Here is a 20,923-nt window from a genome sequence, read left to right as displayed (position 1 = left end):
CGAGATGGGTCTCCCGAACCCTCACGGAGCTAAGCTAGGTAGAAACACCACTAATACCTCACTTCTCACTCACTCGTCCTAGGTAACCAAACCTCCCCCCAAAAGCTCGCCCCCCTCGCAAGCCTCGCGATGACGGTTGGACAATCGCTTCACTCTCTCAAGCGCTCATCGAAAAGCATCCCAGACATTCCAGAACCATCACCCCGTCCCGATTCACAGCCGCAAAGAACGTCGCCGACCAACCAGCATCCATACAAGCTTATGGGGGGGCAAGATCCAGACATCCCAGACAAACTCATCCCTGGACCGCTCTATCCTCATTGGCCATGTTACCGCCCGATTGAGTGACGGATCTGGTTGGGCAGGCACAATACTCACACTCACACTCAGTGCTCACTCACTAATTTACGCACTCGCATACAGTACGGATACCAAGGTACTCCGAACCACCAACCTTGGCCCGGCTGCCTTTCTCATGCATCCCCATCCCACATTGTCGCCATAAAGTGAACTGAACAAATGAAAAGAAGAGTCCCAGCTTTCCAAGGCACTGGACGCAGGACGGCGGCATGCAGGACGCAGGCTTTGGACCACTCACGCACCGCGCAGCAGGGGTGTTCTCATGCAAAAGAGGGAAATACCGCCGCCAGGGGAAAGGCTTCCCGATTCCGCACCCGCTGCGACCTGGGGCCTTTGACAAGAAAATCACACCGGGATGACCCCCCGAAAGGTCCCCAAAGCAACGTTTTCCCAACGTGGATGTCTTCGCGCCGGATTCTGTGCCAGTCGGGCCCACCGCAAAAGTTGCAATTCCGCAAATTGGTCTTCCTCTCTCTCTTTCTCTGAGATCTCTTCCAGGTTCTCATAGTCGAGAGATATGTATTCCCGTATCTGATCCCCCCCCCCCCCCCCCCCCCCCCCCCCCCCCCCGCCCCCTCCCCCCCCCCCCCCCCTCCAATGTCAATCCCCCCAACTTTTTTTCCTTCCCCTCTTTCCCTTAGGCCTCCTCCCGCTTTTCCTATTCGAGAAATATTTTTTCCCCTCTCTCCCCCCCCCCCCCCCCCCCCCTCCCCGTTCGTCCGTTGAGCAGCTTGACCTTCCCCTAGTCTATATCCCCTCCCCTGCTGGCCAAACCATCAGAGATCAGAATCGCCAGACAACGTTCCCCAAGGCGTTGCATTTTCCCAAGGAGAAAAAGAGAGTGAAAAAAAGAAACAAGACACATCCACGGTGCCGCCTGCATTGACCGGAAACGGTCTCGGCATGCATCTCCCCGCCGCACGTAAACATGGGATGACAGACTGCTTAGAGTCTTGAGCTTTCTTTCTCTTTCCCTTCCTTCCCTTCCCCCAGACCCTACCTATTCTACGGAAACAAGCGTCAGAGGTTCCAGAACCCAAAAGGCATTGGCCAGGACACCCACTTCAAAGCCCAGGGCACCACCGCCACAGTCAGCTATACATACTTCGAGACACACAGTGCAAGCCTCCCCCCCGGAGCAAACAAATAAAAGTGCTGAACAGAACAAAAAAGAGGCTCGTGTGGCGGAGGCTCATGTGGGTGGTGCACCAACGCCGGCGGCATCGGGACGGTGTGTGCGTCCCACTCATTGCCGTGCCGCCGGTTTATACGAGTAAACTTCCCCTTCAATGCAAGATGCTCCCAAGGTATTGTGCGGGGGATGAGCCTCTTTCCGTTGCCTCCCAGTATGTGTCTAGTTTGGCAGTCTGCAGAATGGCATGTTAACCTTGTTACATCCATTCCCGGCAAGGTGTCAGGCACCTACGGGCCCTACACTGCTGTCTCTTCGACTTGAATCATTCGAATGAAACATGACAACCCATATAACTGGCCGCGAGTGTATATGTGTGTGTGTCCCTTACTTCAATCCCAAGTAGACTATCTGCTCACGAGAGACAACTTTCTTTTCTTCGTTCAACGCCTCCCGCTTCTATTAGGTCATTGTGCAGGGAACGGCTGAGCCAAGTTTCGACTGACAAAGTTGACATTCGTCTCCATAAGACACGCACGCCGGGAACCACAGAGGAAACGCCCATGGATGGTCACGGCTTGAGTATCACTCTGGAATATTTGTACTGCTATTGGGCGGTTCTCTTTTCAGCAAGAGATGCGAGCATCACTATGGCATGGCACCGAAAGCTCTGGCACCATATGGGCAGTTGCGGAATGGTGATCTGAGCACATCCCCAACTTCCCCCAAGGACTACGCAGCCGGCATGATACTACTCTATTGACTTGTCCCACCAACCGTACAGCCCTCACGCTCACGAACAACAGCATGAAGTTGGAGAGTCCAGTGGAAGGTGGTGATTTCTGTTCTTGGCTACTCAGCCCACCAACCAGTCTTCCATCAAAAACCCAAGTGTATAATGTTATTGTGCTGTAATGACGCAAACCACCATTCTAATCTAACAAGAGCCAGCTCCGTCTCTTCTCACCATCTTCGAGCTCTTACAGGAGACCTATTCCTGCGTTTACTCTTATCAAAGCCGCCCTCGGTGAGCCGCATTCGCTGTGGTGCTTCCTTTCTGCTTCGACGAGCGTCGTTCACTCAATATAGAGCAGATGAAACCTCAGAGGAGGGCGTCTGGAGAGCACTTCCACCTAGTATTGCTCTGGCTGACCGTCGTATATGGACATCAAGCTGTCCAAAGTTCAACCTGTCTCCGAGAAACGGACACGCGAGGTACTCCTCGCCCAACATTTTCCTCGTCCGTGATGAATCAGGGTCGACTCCAAAGGGACTGAAAAAATCAATCAGCTTTTCTCGAAACTTCAACGCAGTTGTCGATCAAACTTACCTGTGCCACAATCGCTTACTATTTTGAGTCCACAACTGCCACTTGTCTTGGTTCATTTCATCATCGTTTCTCTCGTCACCACCCATAGCATCCCAGATTATCATCGCTGGCCTTGCCAACTCGGTGATGATTTGCTTGACGGGAACTGCCGGTTTGATCGAAAAAACAAGTGTCTTGTCGTCAACTTCGAGGAAACCTCTGTGTCCATCGAGAACACGGATGCCCATTTGGTTCAAAAGAACTCTGCATTCTGGAGAATATTCTGGTTCCTGCGAGTAGAATTCTAGGTGAGGAGTTTGCTGGCGCAACTTTTGCATCATGCTGACAGCAGCGGCATGTTGTGTAAAAGTCCTCGACCTTATTGACCTGTGTGCCTGGCAATCAGGACTACGCTGGCAGTCCTGACACGTCCGACAGACATTAGGCAAGAGCGCGCCGAGACCAAAGCATACAATCTTTGTTACTTGAATTTGCGGCGGCAGCCGATCCAATAGTAACATAAGGGTTAAACAGGTTGGACTTCGCTTCCATAGGTCTTGGTACAATGCCCACAGTTGATGGCTTTTCGACAAGGAGTCTTGAGAAAATGGTGCCGTGTGTCTGGGGAAACAGGCGATGCGATAGGCGCTGAAGGCTCCCCAGGTGCGCATTCGGCCATCAGGAGGAACTCCATTGACCATCTTTTGGATGGTACGGAAGCCTATTCTTGGCTCGTATCTGGCATTTGTGCAGTTAGTTACTCATGATACTGCAGACATGTTGTGGTCCGGCCTACTGTTCCTCCTAGGAATTCCAATCAGCCCCCGAAACAGACGCGCTTCCGTCCATTCCGCACAAGTTCACGTGTTCATGTCTTCCCCGGATCGCTTCTTCGAGGTAGAGGATGTGTTCTCTTCGGAAAAGGGGGGCTCCAGCGTCATACAAGCTCTGGATGGTGTGAACGACATCGGCTTGCTCCGCCTTGGACAAGATCTTGTTGGCGAGGTCGCGCTCCAGAAAACATGTACAGTTCTCTGGGAAACGTCGGTTCTCCATGTCGTTGCAGAAGTAGTGCGTATGTGCGGGCTCCCTAAGTTGTTTGTGTCAAGGATTGATATTGTTCGCTTCGACGATGCCTTTGGTCAAGCCGGTATAATCAAGCTCGTATGTGGAAATCGATGACTGGAGGGAGATATCTTGCGTGACGGAATGTTGTTCTACAGGGTAACGTTGGTCGAATTGGGTCACGGCAATAACACGCTTTGTTCTACTAAAACCAGATCCTTTGGTCGTTGCTTCAGGAAGGTAGGGGCTGGATTCAATTATCGAGCCCCTCGAGGCAACTGTCTGTCCCTTCATTGCTCATTGCTAAGTCAGGAGTGTATACAAAGAGGGCATGCCTGCCAGACGGTAGGTTAGGTAGATAAGAGGCAGGAAGTGATGCTACTTTCGGCGCCCCGTAAACAGAGCAAGAAAGGAAACAATACAGGCTTACTTTCCCAGATCACGGTTCCCTTCCCAGAAACTCGTCACGTCTGTATAGAGGTAAATTGGGAAACCACGACAGGTAGAAATTGCCGTAATCGCTAGAAGTGGCGGTCCAGTCCACAGTCTTGAATTTGTTCAGCTATAACGCAGCTGTCCATCGTACAGAAGAATGCCGCGTTGCGACTCGAGTTCTTCAACCACCAAACCGAACACAGCCAAGGTACAACGGTACCTACCTTACCCCAGACCCCTCAAAATCGAGTCCAAAAGGTGCATCATGTGACTGGGTAGAAGCTGGGGTTGACCGCCTGGCATGTTATTGGCTTCGTCCCTCCAGGTCCTGTAAGGTTAGTGTCATCCCCGCCGGAATCAGCCACTCACAGGCCAAGTTGTCACGGGCTCTCAGCGGCACGATCCCCATTCTTGGTGGAGACTCTGGAGAGCCCCGAGAAGCGTGAACCTGTCCACCCGCAGCTTTCCCCAAGTTATCCACCGCTTCGGGTGCTGGGTGCCTCGGAACTCCACTGCCCGCCGGCATTCACATGTCGTAATGCGATCACGAGCCAGCGCCTGCTCCCCAAACTCGCCGCTTCTCCAACAACAAACGACTCAGCCTGCTAATGCGACCACGTGCTTTTCTTGAGCCATTTCAAACTACCTCACCACCTCACTATCATCATACGCGCAAAGCCAGAACCGTTCAATAGCGATCCCGAGACAGAGCATCAATCGCGTTCTCTAGCCTAGCACCTCTCAGCTCGCTCCTCTTATTCGTTCCCGCCCTGTGATGGCTGCGCATCTGTAGTAGCACCTTAACCGTGGCGAGCCTGCGCGACTCGACCTCACGACGACGTCGCAAGTCTTGAAAGACAATCTTCACTTCCTACTGCCATTGCCATGGCAGAACAATCGACACTCCGCCAGTCGGCCGCGGAGGAGGCTCTCGCCGCCTTCTTCGAGAAGTATACGACACTGATTCGCAATCGCCTCCGAAGTACTTCCCGCACGACCCGACTGCTCGGAACACTTGCCCTCGCCGCATCCATAGTCCTCAGCGCCGCTGGAGGCAGACGCTGGTGGAGGCAAAGGCGTGAGGAAAAGGAGCAGGGCCGTAAACTTGTCCGTACGAATTCGTGGCTGCACAACAAGGATGGATCACGTACGATTTACGTCCCATACAAAGATGGAACCTCCAAGGTTGTTATTCAGACCACAAAGCCGCTGACCTTTGAGGCGCATCGCCGGCTCTTCCTCAACCCTCCGCGGGTATCTGGCCTCGGCGACGGAACCGTTCCCTCAGCGCAGACGAAGCCGGGCTTGAACCTGGCATTTCTACATCAGTTCCTTAGTCTCATGAGTATCATGATCCCGAGATGGTCAAGTAAAGAAGCTGGGCTGCTTTTGAGTCACAGCGTTTTCTTGATGCTTCGCACCTACCTTTCCCTCGTGGTCGCTCGACTTGACGGCGAGATTGTGCGGGATCTGGTTGCAGGACAAGGGAAGGCATTCCTCTGGGGACTAGTCAAGGTGAGTGGTGCTCCAAAACCTCCAGTCATCACGACCTCAACCAATGCTAACGAATCTCAAAGTGGTGTGGTCTCGGCGGTTTTGCGTCATACACGAATGCGATGATCAAATTCCTCGAATCCAAGGTGTCCATTGCCTTCAGAACCCGCCTTACTCGGTACATCCACGATCTATACCTGAACAACAACCTCAACTACTATAAGCTCTCCAATCTGGATGGTGGCGTCGGCCAGGGCGCGGATCAGTTTATCACGCAAGATTTGACACTATTCTGTGCTGCCGCTGCGAACCTCTACTCATCACTCGGTAAACCCTTTGTAGACCTTTGCGTCTTTAACTACCAGCTATTCCGCTCTTTGGGCCCATTGGCTCTAACGGGTTTGTTGAGCAACTATTTCCTAACAGCGAGCATTCTGCGCCGGCTCTCGCCTCCTTTTGGCAAACTTAAGGCAGTTGAGGGTCGCAAGGAGGGAGACTTTAGGGGGCTGCATGCACGACTAATCGCCAATGCCGAGGAGATCGCCTTTTACGGAGGTGCCGACATGGAGAAGACTTTCCTCAACAAGGAATTTAAGTCTTTGAAGAATTGGATGGAGGGCATCTACATGCTCAAGATTCGGTACAACATGCTTGAGGATTTCATACTCAAGTACAGTTGGAGTGCTTACGGCTACCTTCTATCCTCATTACCAGTATTCCTTCCAGCATGGGGAGGTCTGGGCGGCGCTGCTGAGCTGGCCGAAAATGCTGCAAAGGGAAGCAGGGAGCGCGGGCGTATGAAGGAGTTCATTACGAACAAGCGTCTTATGCTCTCACTCGCGGATGCTGGCGGAAGGATGATGTACTCTATCAAGGATCTCTCCGAGCTTGCCGGCTACACTAGCCGAGTCTACACCTTGATTTCAACACTGCATCGCGTTCACGCCGATGCTTATTTCTTGCGAGGGCAACAGAACGAACTTTACTCCCTCTCGGATGTTCAAGGAACCATCCAGAAGGGTTTCGATGGCGTACGGTTTGAGAACGTGCCTGTTGTTGCCCCATCGTTATGGCCCAACGGTGGTGAGGAGCTAATGGATTCCCTCTCAATGGTTGTCAGGAGAGGAGAGCATCTTCTGGTGAGTCATTAATTATCTAAGGACGGGAAATGACAGTGTACTGACGCTCTTAGATCTCTGGCCCCAACGGTGTCGGTAAGACGTCTATTGCCCGTATTCTTGCTGGCCTTTGGCCAGTCTACAGAGGACTCGTCAGTCGTCCAAAGGATATTGGTCAGGATGGCATCATGTTCTTGCCGCAACGACCCTATCTCAGCATCGGTACGTTGCGCGACCAGGTCATCTACCCTGACGGGCATCACGATATGCGCGAGAAGAGGAAGTCTGAAGACGATTTGAAGCGCATTTTGGAAGATGCCCGTCTTGGCTACCTTCCCGACCGTGAAGGTGGTTGGGACACCCGTAAAGAGTGGAAAGATGTTCTTAGCGGTGGAGAGAAACAGCGCATGGGTTTCGCCCGCGTGTTGTACCACGAGCCTCAATTCGCCATTCTTGACGAGGGTACTAGCGCCGTGTCTCAAGACGTCGAGGGCCTGCTCTACGAAGTGTGCAAGGAGAAAGGAATCAGTAAGTTGAAGAGTCATTCCATGCCCTACAGGTTTTCTGACATGACGCAGCTCTCATCACCATTTCTACACGCGCCTCACTCAAGAAGTATCACACGTACAACCTCATTCTCGGAGGCGGAGAACGTGGCGATGAGTGGGAGTTTGAAAGAATCGGAACAGAACATGAGAAGATGCAAGTCGAGAAGGAGCTCCAGGACCTTCGTGAACGCCTTGAACAGGTCGAGAATTGGAAGGCAAGACGCCAGGAAATCGAGGAGGAGCTTTCCAAGGTGTGGGTGGCGGGCGGAGACGAGCTAGACCCTCCTTCCTATGCCGAGAGTGAGAGCGACTCCTCCAAGGGAAAGGGCAAGGAGACGGCGTCGCTGTCTTCAACGCAAGAGATTTTGGGTGATGCTTGAGATGTGAAGGTTGATCTGCACTACCTTGTACGGATATGACTATAGGATATACGGAGTACCTGGACATGTGGGAGGAAGGTTGATTTGCGTCATTGTTGAACAAGAGTAAGAGCCATCATACCAGTATCCATTACCTGTTCATAGAAACTTCGATATTAGTGTCTTTAACAACGACCTGATTTTCCTACATGAGCCCCTCATTCGACGGTGTTTCTGGTCACTGTGCAATCTGCACATCTGCACACGACGCAGATCTCCATTTCGGTTCCTATCATTTTGAGCCTCTTCATCCGCCCCCCACGGCATTTCCTAGCCCCTCACTTCAACCTACCGTGTATTGCAGATAGATGGGCCAGATTATTCGCCAATTGGTCCCTTACCCTGTTCAGAGTTAAACGCCGACGAAAAGTTCCGCCTTCAGCGTATGTACTGCTTCACACCCGCCGCCCTGAGACCCCCCAAGCTCGAAGTTGAAGGTAATGAATGCCAAAGAGTTTTCAGATCCCTCCTCGTTCAACCCCACGCTGACAGATCAAGGTCCCGCAAAATTTAGCCCTGGTCAGAGGTGCTCTGGCGCTGTTTGCCCATCCCCATCTGGCACCCGAGCTCAAGTTTTGGTGGCTTGACGCCGTCGAGTGGTTCCTGACAACTTCTTGTGAGTTTCCTTGTCTTTTGTGGCTCGAAGTGGTTAGCGGTATCTTAGTCTGGTGCCAACCACCAATGATGGCTCGATCAGACTGACGCTATCGTCAAGACTATTTGCTGGGCCGCCGCGAGCTGGACTTCTGAAGGATATTCTCGACGTCGACGACTCCTCTCCGCCCCATTGTTCTCTGCAGCCGTTGCATCAACCGTGAAAGCATGGCGGCAGGTCTGCAGCTTCCCGACCACCCCGTTTTGTTCGCTACTGCCTAGCGTCGGATTGTCGATGAGAAAATCGACATGCCTGGCTGTTCCGCCAAAGCCTGCCACATCGAGAACCCCTGTGACATCGCGCCCGCGATCCCTGCTCGGAAAGAAGCCGTTCCTGTTGTCGATCACAGAGCAGCACGTCGGACTGCAAACGCTTCCAGACGGGCAAGTGCCAGAACCCAGCTGAAATGCAAGTACATGGGTTTGCCATGCTTCACGCACCTTGATCCCACATGTTGTGTGCTCAGCCCTTAGGGTGTGCCATGCGACGAGATAGGACCCCTCTCGGGGGAATCTAGACGAAGTCGTTCATCGTCCGGAGCCAAGGAGTGGCTTACACTGCGGCAAACGGGTAGGTTTCCATCTCTTGTTAACTCGAGCTTTTCAAGGCACAAAATCTCAAACGTAGCATCCTTTGCTCTTGTTCCCCCTCTCCGCACCAGTTCTTTGTCTGCCGGGACTCGGTTCATGGTCGTTGACCATCACCCCGTAAACCGTCCGACATTCTTTGTTCCTCAGACGTTAGCTGAATCGCCAGCCAGAGAAAAACAAACGAGGACTGCTGCCACGCGATATTCTCGATAGCCGACTTTTCCGGCATGCTGGAGTCTTATATGAAGCCGCATGTCTGAGATCGTTAAACGGGCACCAGCTCTCTAGATCTCGACATCACTGCGTAACAAACCCAGATCCTTGGTTCAGTGAGCCGCATCCGTCTCTACATTCTATCAGTTCGGTTCCTTGTAATTGGGTAGTCTTAAGTTCTTGTGCTCCCATTCTGTCTCAAGAATCACGACTCATATCGTTCTTTACGCCCGCTTTACATACTGGAGATTTGACACCATCTGCACCCAACAACGCCAAGGCAGTAGAGACCAAGAGTGACGACATTACAGCAATTTCGTTGCTGTACCCCCATTTCAGCGACTTGGGAGTAATCTTACGTCGATTGTCTGTCTTGTATAACAGCAGACAGGTTGTCGCACATCGAAACCAACTACACCACCGCTGTGTAATCTAGACCCAACGACAAGATGCCCAAGTCACCCTTCTCGCCGGGCTCAAGCCGTACCGCATTCTCATCCGTTGGTCGCATGCCTGTCATTGCCGAAGACGACTCACTTCCCGCCGTCACACCCCCAAACATGGCTGCCCTCCCTCCACCAACGCCATGCCGCAGCACGAAACCGAAATACTACGGCCGCTCGCCAGTACCACGAGCTATCAACTCACATCCGTCCTATCCTCCCCCGGCCTACTCTCGCAGCTCGTCTCGCGACAGTACTCTAAGCACTCTGAGCACGCGCAGCCTACTCAGCGCAGGCAGCTATGGCAGCCGTCCGAGCTCGGGCACATCCACACCCAGGCTTTCTCCCAGGAATTCTCTCAAGGACAAGTCTCAGCTCCTTCCCATCACTACGCCTGTAGGGCCATCGTCAGCTGCGGAGAAGGCCAAGAAGGGGCCCTGGATCGTTCGCCGCGGCAATAGATACCGCACGATAGTTGCCCTTATCCTTGGAATTGGTCTGATTGTCGGTCTGTCGGTCGGTCTGACTGTTGGAATGCGCAGCTCGTATGCAGCCTCCCTCCTCTCTAGCTCACTTACATCACCACTAACACTTCTCAAGATCACCTTCAACAACGCTAGATACCACCACCAACTCAACCACCCTATTTCCATCTGGCTCATTCGCCTTCAATACGGCTCTATTAGAGTCCAACACTGGATGCACCGCCAACCCATCGACGTGGCGCTGCTACCCATACCAAAACTACTCACAATCCGCAAACGACTCTCTCGCATCCTTTTTCTGGACAATCTCCCCGAAGAATTCCTACACCTACCAGGTCTCATCCTCCTCCAACCCTTTCGCTCCGCAGTTCACAAACCAGACAATGGTACTGCTCGAAGGAAACACACTCAACGAGCGTCTCGTCTTCAACTTTTCCCTTCCCAAGACCGTGGTTCCGTCCGAGGCGATCACCGAAGACGGACGCGCCGCGACCTGCACTTTCTCCGATACGGCCTTCCGCGCAACTCTCTGGACGAGACGCAACACGACTACGCCGCTCGGGACTGTTGCGTCTGGGGTCAACGCGACTAGCACTGACGGAAACGTCAAGTGGGGACCGTGGCCCGGCCAGGTAGAGATCGTGCAGGTCAAGAAAGGGGGTCCGGAGTGCCAGGATAAAGCTGGCAACGCTGTCACCATTGCGGCGGGGAGGGAGCAGTGTAAGTGCAGATATGCCAACTACGACTTGACTTCGCAGCAGAAGACGAGGAGAGATTGGCAGGCATAAGAAATGTCGGTACTTTTTGCATTGAGGGTTATATGGGCTTCGGCGTTTGGGTTTTGGAGATGGTGCGGTGTACATAGCAGGAGGAGTTTTGGATGGCATAGGCATCACGACTAGACTTTTGAAAAGATACCCTATATTGGAAGATATATCTCTTTTGTGTAAAAACTTCTTTCAGCGTCCCGTGATATAAAGACCGCGCATACTTTCGTCTTATTCATGCCTACTGGCCTTGATGCCACAACGCACACTGAGCCCGTCAATGTGTTGGAACTGAAGATGTTGCCAAAGCCTGATGCGCAAGACGAACCCTGAGATGTCATGGTACCAAAATCGTAAGTACCTTCATCTGGCTATGGGGAAAGCTTTCGGTAAAGATGAAGCTCGTGAGCATTTAATCCTCGAGAAGTTGACAAAGCCTAAGCCAGGAGACCACCTCCCAGACACGGCCTTGTTAGGGTCTAGCGAGTCCTTTGATAACTAGATAGACACTGAGCAAAAGACCTTCAGTATAAAGTTCATCAACGGATTTGTGCCTAAAGAGGCCGCCAAAGCTTGACCCGGAGTATGAGCTCTGCTGCATTATTTTGGTAGCCGTTTGTGGCATATCCGTTCATGATAGTTCACTAACTAAACCATGAGTGTAGGCAGCCTGTGGGTGTGCATTTCTATTCATGCAACGTTCACGCTCACGCAGATTCGCTTCACCACCTCATTCCTAGCCCCTGCTCGCGGGTGTGCATTTTCAACCCATCCAAAGTTCACGCTCGCATAGATTCTCTTCACCACCTTATTCTTAGCTCCTGTTCGTCGTCTGCTTCGCCCGCCACGAATACGTCACGGACCAAGCGAGGCCACGGAGTGCGGTATTCAAGTTCCCTTTATAAGACGAGTACAGAAGACAATTGAGCACATTGGCTTGAAGGAAGCTTCCATCAGCAAGCCTGAATTCCACCAGCAGGGGTAGTCTCGTCGAAGACCATCGAAGAACTGGCCCGGCTGTACTTGCTACAATACAGCTCGATGCATTGGGACAATGGGTCGCCCGATAGCTCGATTTATATACTATGTGCATTGACCTCAGCCCCTTCCTGTCTTGAGCGCTCCGGTAAAAAATTGTCTCCGGAGGGGTCATTGGAACCTATTTAATACGAGTGCAGGATCGCAGCCAGACAGTAGTCTCTTCCCACAAGCCGAAGACTGTCCGCCTGGTAGTACTCCGAGGGAGCAAGAGAGCCTTGTCAATACCTGCCCTATCTGACTTTAACGGTAGCGTTCGACATCACGTCGTTTATCTCTAAATTTTCACCTCCCTGTTCGTCAGCTCCTTTCACGAACCCCGTATCCGTTGACGAATACGTCAACGACACAGCGTTACTAATAGAAGCGGATAGCTGGACTTAAGTGAGCATTTGTACCGAGGAGAATTGCTAGCCAATCGCAATTAGTGACCCTGTCGACGCGACCCCTTCCGACAGCTCAACTAGGTCAACCTCTTCGACACTCCGACGATTCTGTTTCGAGCTCTGAGGGAGGCTCTGCCGATGACACCCAGAACTCCCAGAAACCCGCTTTATCCCTGGTCCTGAGATCCTCGACTTCCCTGCTCAGTTCCCTCATATATATTGCACTCGGACTAGGTGTAACAACAGAGAGGCCAGCCGATCCCTCGATGATGAGTTCCCTTTGTTGGACTGTCGATACACCCTGACTGGAGGTAATCGGTGTATCTAGTGCGCGAAGAAAGGCGACAAGTGGGAGAAGACATAAGAGATCCCGAGACGTGACTGCCGGTGGTTGAAGTGCCAGAAGATCGCCGAGCAAGTTCTCCTCTCACCCGTTGCAATGAGCCAGCCAAAGTATATAGAGCTTAGTATAAAGGTAGGGTCTGCATGGTTTCATGGTGATGGCGATGGCTCGGGTCATCAAATACCCACAGAGCCGTATCATGAGATAATCCCGAGGACACACGGGATGTAATCTTGTTGCAATAACTCTCTTGCTTTTTAATATAGCGTACACATTTCTATCGTCTTATTCATATAAATTGTCTAACACCAGACGCCTGCTTCAAGCAAAGCCAAGAGTCCCAAAAGCAAGTGTGAATCTAACAACATACAAGCCAACGGTTCACCTCGTGAACATTCTTTATATACCATTGTTCAATCCCGAATCTTCTTTGAAGAATGCATGTACCTACCTATAGACCAAAGACGGCACCAGCCGTCTCTATCTTCATTCAAACTACGCGCCATTCGCTATGCTAGATCCGTTACAGTTCTTTACAAAAGGCGGGAGGAATGACAAAGCTAAATGACTTTGACTCACAAGCTCACTGCTCCATGGCATCGGGGTCATTGATAAACTCTTCAAAGATATCCATCTCGTTACCTCCGATATCGTGTTGCTGAGCATCCTGGAGAAGAGCCTGCATCTGCATTTGAGGCTGCCTAGAAGGGCCAGGGTCCTGCATGTACTGATTCTGCTGTTGTCTCTGCTGTTGTCTCTGCTGCCGTTGCTGTTCCTCTAGCTGCCACTGTCGCTCTTGCTGTTGCTGCCGCTGTCGCCACTGTTGCTGCCACTCTTGCCGCGCCTGCTGCTCTTGCCGCGTGAGACCCAGTCGCCCAACTTGAGCATATGGTTCAGGATCGGCAGGCCCTTGGTGGACAGAGTTGAATCGCCAGACTTGGGCGTATGGGTTAGGATCATCAGGCGGCGCGAACTGATGCTGTATAGCTTCAGGCGGAGGGGGTTGAACATTTGGCACTGGCTGATGAAGAAAGGGCTCACCTGGCGGGGCATACGCGTTCCACGGAATCTGTCCCGCGCCCCGAACTGCCTGGGCCTGACGGTATGCCGCTAGACCTGCTTGAGCTCCCAAATCGGGATTTTGTACCATGGGATTCGGCGCGGCATAGTTGAACATGTAGTTGTTGTTCATATTGTTGGGCTGCTGCATGACTGGCATCTGCGGTTGCCACTGCGCCTGCGGTGCCCCCTGAGCTCTCACGTCGAAGCCGCCGGGTGGGTTGACGGCGGCAGGTTGGTTGTACTGGTTGTTGAGGCCGACGAATACAGGTGCGGCCGCTGCACGTTCCTCCCTGATCATGGGCATTGGAGATAGGGCTGGATAGCCAGGGGCGACGACGGGGCCTTTGTTAGATGATTGCCCGAGAAGATTATTTCCCTGTACAGGCTGAGGCTGTACCGGAGGCTGGAAGACGTCGAGGAGCAGCGGCTCATCAGCGACTCCCTGTTGCCTGGCTTGCACCCTCTGAACTTCCAGTGCAACGGGGTGGCCATTGCCATCGTCGACGGCACGCCGGGATGCGCCCCTTCCAGCATCGCCTTGCGCGTCATCCCCTTCGTCCTCGCGTTCACGCTTGACCCGAGGGGGTTCGTCACCGGGAACACGAGGGGTTGTGAAGAAGTCACGGGACCACGCGGCCAGAGCATCTTCCGACTCCAGGTCATTCCTGGCGAGACGATTGTTGATCGTGGCAACCAGCTCTCTCAGATTTGGGCGATCAGAGGGGTTATGGGCCATGCATCTCTGTACCAGGTCTTTGAGTGCAGGATCAATGTCGTTGAACTGTGCACTCTGCAGGGCGCCTCCGTAGGTGGTGATGTCTCGTCCCCAAGCGTCTTTGTAATGGACACGAATGGCAGCCTGTTGGAATGAGCAGAGAGTAATGGCGCACCAGATCTGTTCAAGCTTGTTAGTCTCAGATAACACGGTAAAATGGAGGTCAGAATGGTCAACTTACAATGATGCCCACCTGGAAGATGTTTGTATGCATCCCGTAATTGCCAGCAACTGGCGGCTTCGTTCCATCGTCAGCCACGAAGTGGTTGATGCCATCGTCGTCGATGATGTCATTCACCTGCTCCCACTCTCTGGTAAATTGTTCCTAGACAGTGTATATTAGTAGAAGCGATTGTAATTCACGCAACGTGACCGGTGACTTACGGGTGCGTAGTAAACGGGCTTCCCTCTGCAACGACAGTGCAAGAAAAACTCCTTACTGTTGGTAGAAGAAGAAAAGTTAGTCAAGTAAAGCTCATAGCAGTCCTTTGAGCATTAACTTACTTGAAGTGTTCGGGGTCATTCTCATACTCGCTGAAAAACTCGGTCAATCCGAAGTCGGCAATCTGGAAACTGTTAGTGCGACCTTCTTGAAAATGAGTGAGAGGTTATATATACCTTGAAGGTCGGGAAGTTGCCGTGAAACATGGATCTATTCGCCAAAAGAACTGCGCAAGTTAGTACCTTGTTCCCGAAAGTCAGAGTTCTCAATAAACTTACCATTTCTGGGGTCAAGATCGAAGTGCACGGTTTCCTGGAGTTCGACTTTTGGGTCATCGGGGAATTCCTCGTCAATTGGCTTCTGATACTCCCAATCTGGGTGCGAAGCTTCGTAATGTTCCCTCAGAGGGTAACCCATACCAACCAGACCGAGGGCGACTGTCAAGGCGAAATCAGTAACACTATCTAAAGGTCATCGGGCAGGATATTTCATAGACTTACGATTTTGGAAGAGCATCCAGATGGCGCTCTGAGGCCAACGCTTTCCAAGACGGCTAGACTTGCTGATCCACAAGCCTAGGTCACCGAGATTGGCGTTCTCGAGAATGACAAAGTTGCGAATGGGTTGTTTTTCAAAGTCCCTGAGAGTCCAATTCTTGTCTTGGATCTCTGGGTCGGGCAACTTGGCCCCAGCTGGGGGAGGGGGGTGGCTATTCTGGTGCGCAGTCAGGTCAGCAGCCCTTTTTGCTTGGATTTCTCGAGTGATGTCCGATATCTGCAGGATATGTTGTGCGCCTACGAATTTCTATAACACGTCAGGAAGATACTCAAAAGACTACACGATCCAGAGCGGCGGAGTACTCACCCAGAGAGCCTTCTCCTCTCGTTTCAGCGCCGACTTGTTATGGTGACGAGACTTTTCAATCTTGATCACGCAGTCAGTATTGAAGCCCGTTCTGGGGTCCTTGTGTACGATGTGAGCTGCGAATCCGTAGCCCCCTGCTCCCAAAATACGTTTTAGACGGATATTGTAACCTTTGGGATGCTTTTGACCCCCGTACTTGGCTTGGGCCTCATCTAGATGGGTCGAGTCGAAGTAACGGGAAGCGTACCTCACACTGGGTCCATGGATCCTTGGGTCGGAAGGGGGTGGGGTCGGGAAACCGTAACGATAAGGACGGACGTTGCCGTTCATGTCGTACTGCAGATATTGCTCACCCCTCTCGGCACCCATTCTCGCTGTGATCCTGTTCACCAACTTTATTCTCCTTTGCTTCTCTACCCACGCTTGATTCAGAGCCTGCTGCGCGGCCAGGTCAGGGCCGTTATTGTTCATGGCTACCTGGACCTGATGAGTAGGATTCTGTGACATGCTGATGATACTTGATTGGATATAGTTGCGCGATGGTACCTGCCCGCTTGCTTCGATGTTGTGAAATTGGAAGTGTGAGTGATGATGCTGATGTGTTTGATGAGTATGTCTCTGTTTTTTTTCTAATTCAAATGCCAGTGACAGTCAATTATATTATATGTATGTGTTTTCCTTCGAATGTTTCTTCATCATTCGTTCAATAGAGGACTGGTATGCAAGCAAGAAACAAAGTAATCCAGTGGTTGTCTTCGAGAACAATTGGTACCGCATGCTTGCGATGGCTTTGAGAGTGCGCCATTCTTTGTAGCAGTCAATGCCTTTACATGCCCTGCCACTTGAATGAAAGTATTTGAAAGCTCTGAGTTAATTGTGTCTTCGCTGGCGTAAAAGCGTTTCATTAGCAGAACGAACAATACCGCTTTGTCAGTCTTCTTAAGTCAGCGAACAATTTCAACGCAGGCACTCGATCGAGGCCACGAGACAAAGGCCACTATAAAGGTCCTGGTTTATTCTCGTCATAATATCAACAAATTTTCAGGAGAAACACAGTTGAAGCCGAGGGCAAGTAATTATGAGGCTTTCAGTCCGGTCACTTCGGGTGCAAATGCAGTTTTGTCAATAAGAAAACAGCGGGATGAGGCTCAGATTCATCTCATGGTGGGATCCACCCGGATGAAGTGAGGTGCAGAGAGGGTCTCAGGTCCGGAATGACCCCACGCGCCCACCCACGTGGATACGAGGCGCTCCGGCAAATGGGCCGAGGATGCACTGAATGAGGTGACGGGATGTGCGACATTCCGCGTGAAGATTCGGATCGAGGCTGGTGTGAAGTAGGCAGGTAGTGAAGTACCTAGTGTTATCTGACTCCAGCCACCGTGCAACCCAGAGATCTGGCATCTGAGTGGCGTCCAGAGAAGATGTGTGATTGGTGTGGTTAGCAATTGAGGAAACGACGGCTTGTACAAGGCGCTGTGTAGTATTCAGTAGCGTTGATCAATCGGAACTCGGGAGCACAGAGACGTTTTCTCTGCCGGGCTCAGCGGGTGAAGGTCTGCTGGTGAAGTTCTGCGGATAGAAGTCCAGCAAGCCGTTGACGATGGAAGAAGAGAAACCAATTAGCCGCGCCGAACAGCATTCAGGCTAAATGCAAAATAAAACGGGTCTCGGCGAAATCGATTCTCCACAATAGCACCTCGTGCGGGCCCTTGAGGTAGGTAAAGAGCGATGTTCGTTGAGAAGGTCCAGGCCAGGAACAGGCGGATACTTACGCTTGCGATGGAAAGAGAAAACGGTAACCGAGGAGAAGAATAAGCAACTCCTTTCGTTCAGAGTACAGGCACACCTGAGGGGGCAGTGACACTTGCGGGAAATCTGTCACAATACGGCATTCCTGTACCAACATGAGTGACAGGGAGGCACAGCGTCAGCTGGCCGCGGTTTCTTAGTAGGTAGAGTCAAAGGGAACCAGTGGCAGGGCAGGAAAGCCGCCCTGGGACCAACCAACCCAAAGGAAGGGCTGCCAAAATCACAATTCCCATGCATATTGGCTTCCATCCCGCGAAACTTTGCAAACTGGGACCCTGACCTTGACAGCCAGCAGCGGGAAGCTTGAACTCCAATTTACCCCAATGGAAGTCTCCTGGGTCGACCGTAGCTCAAGTCCTCACAGGCTGATTTAAACGCACAAATGGGCGCGTGTCATTCTGTAGCAGTGAGCCAGCAACCACCCACCCCCCATCTCCACATGAAGCCCGGCCGGCTTATCCACGCGCGCCTCTCCGTCTGAGGTGCCTCTTCCTGCCCGTAACATTACCCGGCCACTACACTTATGGATATTTCACATCGTCCAATGTCGACGTGTCACGGGCTCGGAACGACCAGCTAGCTTTCTTTCCTCCGGCGGGGACCCCCTGGCTGGTTTGGTTGGTTTTGGGGAAGGCGATCTGTGTGTCACTTTTTATCCTATCGGTCCCTTTTCACCCCGCCAGCCTCTTGAGCCCTAGATATCGCCGCAAATATGTATGGTGACGGCACCATGGGGTGTCTGGAAGCATGCAGCCGGCCGGGGACAGGTGGAGGTTATCGACGCGGGCAATGGGAAAGCCAGGAAGTTGCAATTGGTCTACTTGCCCTAGGACTCAGCAAGCTTGCCTTCCGGGCCAGACGAATACTCTACATTGCCTGGCAACCGCGTACCAGAACACCTGACGTTGGTGCCATGGTTATAAATACGTACATCGTCCCTCTTCCCGACCCTGAGTGCTGTCTGTCTTTTCCTTCTCTCCCTCCCCTCTTCTCTCTCTCAAGTTCTGCCACGCTTCGTTGATCTTACACTCTCGAACCTACTTCCCAGAACAACGACAGCTACCATTCATCATGGCCGTCCCCAACATCAAGCTGAACAGCGGCTTTGACATGCCCCAAGTGGGCTTCGGTCTGTGGAAGGTTGACAACGACATTGCCGCCGACACCGTCTACGAGGCCATCAAGGCCGGATACCGTCTGTTTGACGGCGCCTGCGGTAAGTGAAACAGCCCACAAGCACGAGCATACACTGTCAATGGTGTGGTGAGAGCGAGAGCAAGAGGAAGCATTCTGCGGCGCAATGAACCCAGCTTCAGTGACAGGCGGCAACTGCGTGGCAACCAGGAAGCAATTGGACAGGTTTCTCTTGCAGAAAAACGCGTTGCGCGCTGCCATTGATGCTGGTGTTGGTGGTCTGCTGCGTGTCTCCCCCCTCCATAATTTCTTCCTGAGAAGCCAACTATTACCCCTCCTAAACCCCACCATGGATCATCGGTGCGAATTTCTGCAGAGTACCGATGGGGATTTTCCCCATGCGCTACAACTTCACCCGGAAAGCTCTCCGCAGCCACCCCTGCACTTCACCCGGGATACGCACCCCTCCCCCCGACCTGCCCTGTCACTTGTCACTCCCCTCACTACCCTCACCAATGCCATCCACTTACACTCGGGGCTACGCTCCCGCATTCCCCGAATCCATCACACATGGACAACTCAAATCATACACACTTTGATTCGCCATGACGTTCAACTGTGCTATGGGGTTAACACGTAACTAACGTTGTCAATTGTCCAGATTACGGCAATGAAGTTGAGTGTGGCCAGGGTGTTGCCCGCGCCATCAAGGAGGGTCTCGTCAAGCGTGAGGAGCTCTTCATCGTCTCCAAGCTCTGGAACACCTTCCACGATGGCGAGCGCGTAGAGCCCATCGTCAAGAAGCAGCTCGCCGACTGGGGCGTCGACTACTTCGACCTCTACCTCATCCACTTCCCCGTCGCCCTCGAGTACGTCGACCCCTCCGTCAGATACCCTCCCGGCTGGCACTACGATGGCAAGTCCGAAATCCGCCCCTCCAAGGCCTCCATCCAGGAGACCTGGACTGCCATGGAGAGCCTCGTTGAGAACAAGCTCTCCAAGAGCATCGGTGTCTCCAACTTCCAGGGCCAGCTCCTCTACGACCTCCTCCGCTACGCCAAGATCCCTCCTGCTACCCTGCAGATCGAGCACCACCCCTACCTGGTCCAGCCTGACCTGATCAAGCTGGCTGCCAACGAGGGCATCGCCGTCACCGCCTACTCTTCCTTCGGCCCTGCTTCCTTCAAGGAGTTCAACATGGAGCACGCTACCGACTTTGTCCCTCTCTTTGAGGAGCCAACCGTCACGGCCATTGCCAAGAAGCACAACAAGGAGCCTTCCCAGGTCCTTCTCCGCTGGGCTACCCAGCGTGGTCTTGCTGTCATCCCCAAGACCAGCCGCAAGCACGTCCTTGCCCAGAACCTGTCTGTCACCGACTTCGACCTCGAGCAGTCCGAGATCGACAAGATCAGCTCCCTTGACAGGAAGACTCGCTTCAACCAGCCCGCAAACGTGAGTTTACCCTCATCTGTTGACCCTCTCGTTATGTTTGTCAGCTAACAAGACATGATAGTACTTCCCCACTGAGAAGCTTTGGATCTTTGGTTAAGTGGATTGAATTTTACATCCCATCCATTTTGCCTGATTTATCGCACTTCATAACTACCCATACCACTCCTTAGAGAGCGGTCTTTTGGTAGTGCAACTGGCGGTGTGCGTGGGAAATCTGTCCGACATGTGTCAAACCACGTACGACGTACGTCGATTGTATCTAGATACCCTCTCCCCCGGCAAGACTATGATCTGCCGCTAAAATACAACGAAAGCCATGACCAAGCCAAGTTGGAAATCCCGCTCGCCCGTGACATGCAGCGTTTACACGCCCAAAGTCAGAAAAAGCCGCCCGCCCATTGAAGAATGCATCATACCTGTCATCATGTACTCATGCTCGCCAAACAGCGTAGCTGAGTATGTGTGACCGTGCATGTGTGTGCCGAGAAATACCTCGTGTGGTGAAGAAAGGGCCTTATATGTCCATTGATGTCTGCCCTCGCACCCAGATCTTCTAATCAAACGCCTTTGTAACGCCACGCC

General features: G+C 52.5%; 7 protein-coding genes across 7 annotated transcripts; 5 read left to right on the top strand and 2 right to left on the bottom strand.

The window, feature by feature from the left end:
* Window positions 1-129: 129 nt before the first annotated feature.
* Window positions 130-1,816, top strand: CLUP02_13794 (uncharacterized protein; the record flags this gene model as incomplete). The annotated part of the gene is made up of 7 exons (XM_049292731.1): window positions 130-344; window positions 424-495; window positions 528-822; window positions 1,141-1,310; window positions 1,354-1,478; window positions 1,534-1,591; window positions 1,657-1,816. The coding sequence occupies 7 exons, from the start codon at window positions 130-132 to the stop codon at window positions 1,814-1,816; spliced, it is 1,095 nt and encodes a 364-aa protein (XP_049149877.1).
* Window positions 1,817-1,879: 63 nt separating this feature from the next.
* Window positions 1,880-4,160, bottom strand: CLUP02_13793 (uncharacterized protein; the record flags this gene model as incomplete). Its single annotated transcript, XM_049292730.1, has 10 exons — window positions 1,880-1,951; window positions 1,999-2,114; window positions 2,170-2,224; window positions 2,284-2,424; window positions 2,477-2,552; window positions 2,646-2,765; window positions 2,823-3,539; window positions 3,598-3,605; window positions 3,666-3,891; window positions 3,985-4,160. The coding sequence occupies 10 exons, from the start codon at window positions 4,158-4,160 to the stop codon at window positions 1,880-1,882; spliced, it is 1,707 nt and encodes a 568-aa protein (XP_049149876.1).
* An 81-nt stretch (window positions 4,161-4,241) lies between these two features.
* On the top strand, window positions 4,242-4,910 carry CLUP02_13792 (uncharacterized protein; the record flags this gene model as incomplete). Its single annotated transcript, XM_049292729.1, has 3 exons — window positions 4,242-4,334; window positions 4,455-4,517; window positions 4,581-4,910. 3 exons carry the CDS (start codon window positions 4,242-4,244, stop codon window positions 4,908-4,910), a joined length of 486 nt encoding a protein of 161 aa, XP_049149875.1.
* Window positions 4,911-5,076: 166 nt separating this feature from the next.
* CLUP02_13791 (ABC transporter transmembrane region 2) lies at window positions 5,077-7,841 on the top strand (the record flags this gene model as incomplete). The annotated part of the gene is made up of 5 exons (XM_049292728.1): window positions 5,077-5,093; window positions 5,150-5,816; window positions 5,879-6,934; window positions 6,988-7,441; window positions 7,492-7,841. The coding sequence occupies 5 exons, from the start codon at window positions 5,077-5,079 to the stop codon at window positions 7,839-7,841; spliced, it is 2,544 nt and encodes an 847-aa protein (XP_049149874.1).
* A 1,946-nt stretch (window positions 7,842-9,787) lies between these two features.
* CLUP02_13790 (tat pathway signal sequence) lies at window positions 9,788-11,054 on the top strand (the record flags this gene model as incomplete). The annotated part of the gene is made up of 2 exons (XM_049292727.1): window positions 9,788-10,326; window positions 10,382-11,054. The coding sequence occupies 2 exons, from the start codon at window positions 9,788-9,790 to the stop codon at window positions 11,052-11,054; spliced, it is 1,212 nt and encodes a 403-aa protein (XP_049149873.1).
* Window positions 11,055-13,383: 2,329 nt separating this feature from the next.
* Window positions 13,384-16,450, bottom strand: CLUP02_13789 (uncharacterized protein; the record flags this gene model as incomplete). Its single annotated transcript, XM_049292726.1, has 8 exons — window positions 13,384-14,757; window positions 14,819-14,962; window positions 15,022-15,076; window positions 15,142-15,203; window positions 15,256-15,305; window positions 15,358-15,516; window positions 15,580-15,883; window positions 15,944-16,450. The coding sequence occupies 8 exons, from the start codon at window positions 16,448-16,450 to the stop codon at window positions 13,384-13,386; spliced, it is 2,655 nt and encodes an 884-aa protein (XP_049149872.1).
* Window positions 16,451-18,467: 2,017 nt separating this feature from the next.
* CLUP02_13788 (aldo/keto reductase) lies at window positions 18,468-20,807 on the top strand (the record flags this gene model as incomplete). The annotated part of the gene is made up of 7 exons (XM_049292725.1): window positions 18,468-18,659; window positions 18,758-18,971; window positions 19,024-19,517; window positions 19,580-20,341; window positions 20,403-20,433; window positions 20,512-20,585; window positions 20,667-20,807. The coding sequence occupies 7 exons, from the start codon at window positions 18,468-18,470 to the stop codon at window positions 20,805-20,807; spliced, it is 1,908 nt and encodes a 635-aa protein (XP_049149871.1).
* Between the last annotated feature and the right edge of the window lie 116 nt (window positions 20,808-20,923).

This window comes from Colletotrichum lupini, chromosome 7 (assembly GCF_023278565.1).
Source record: "Colletotrichum lupini chromosome 7, complete sequence".
In the NCBI taxonomy this organism is placed as follows: domain Eukaryota; kingdom Fungi; phylum Ascomycota; class Sordariomycetes; order Glomerellales; family Glomerellaceae; genus Colletotrichum; species Colletotrichum lupini.
Note: the sequence above shows the minus strand (reverse complement) of the source record. Positions and strands in the feature narration are given on the sequence as shown.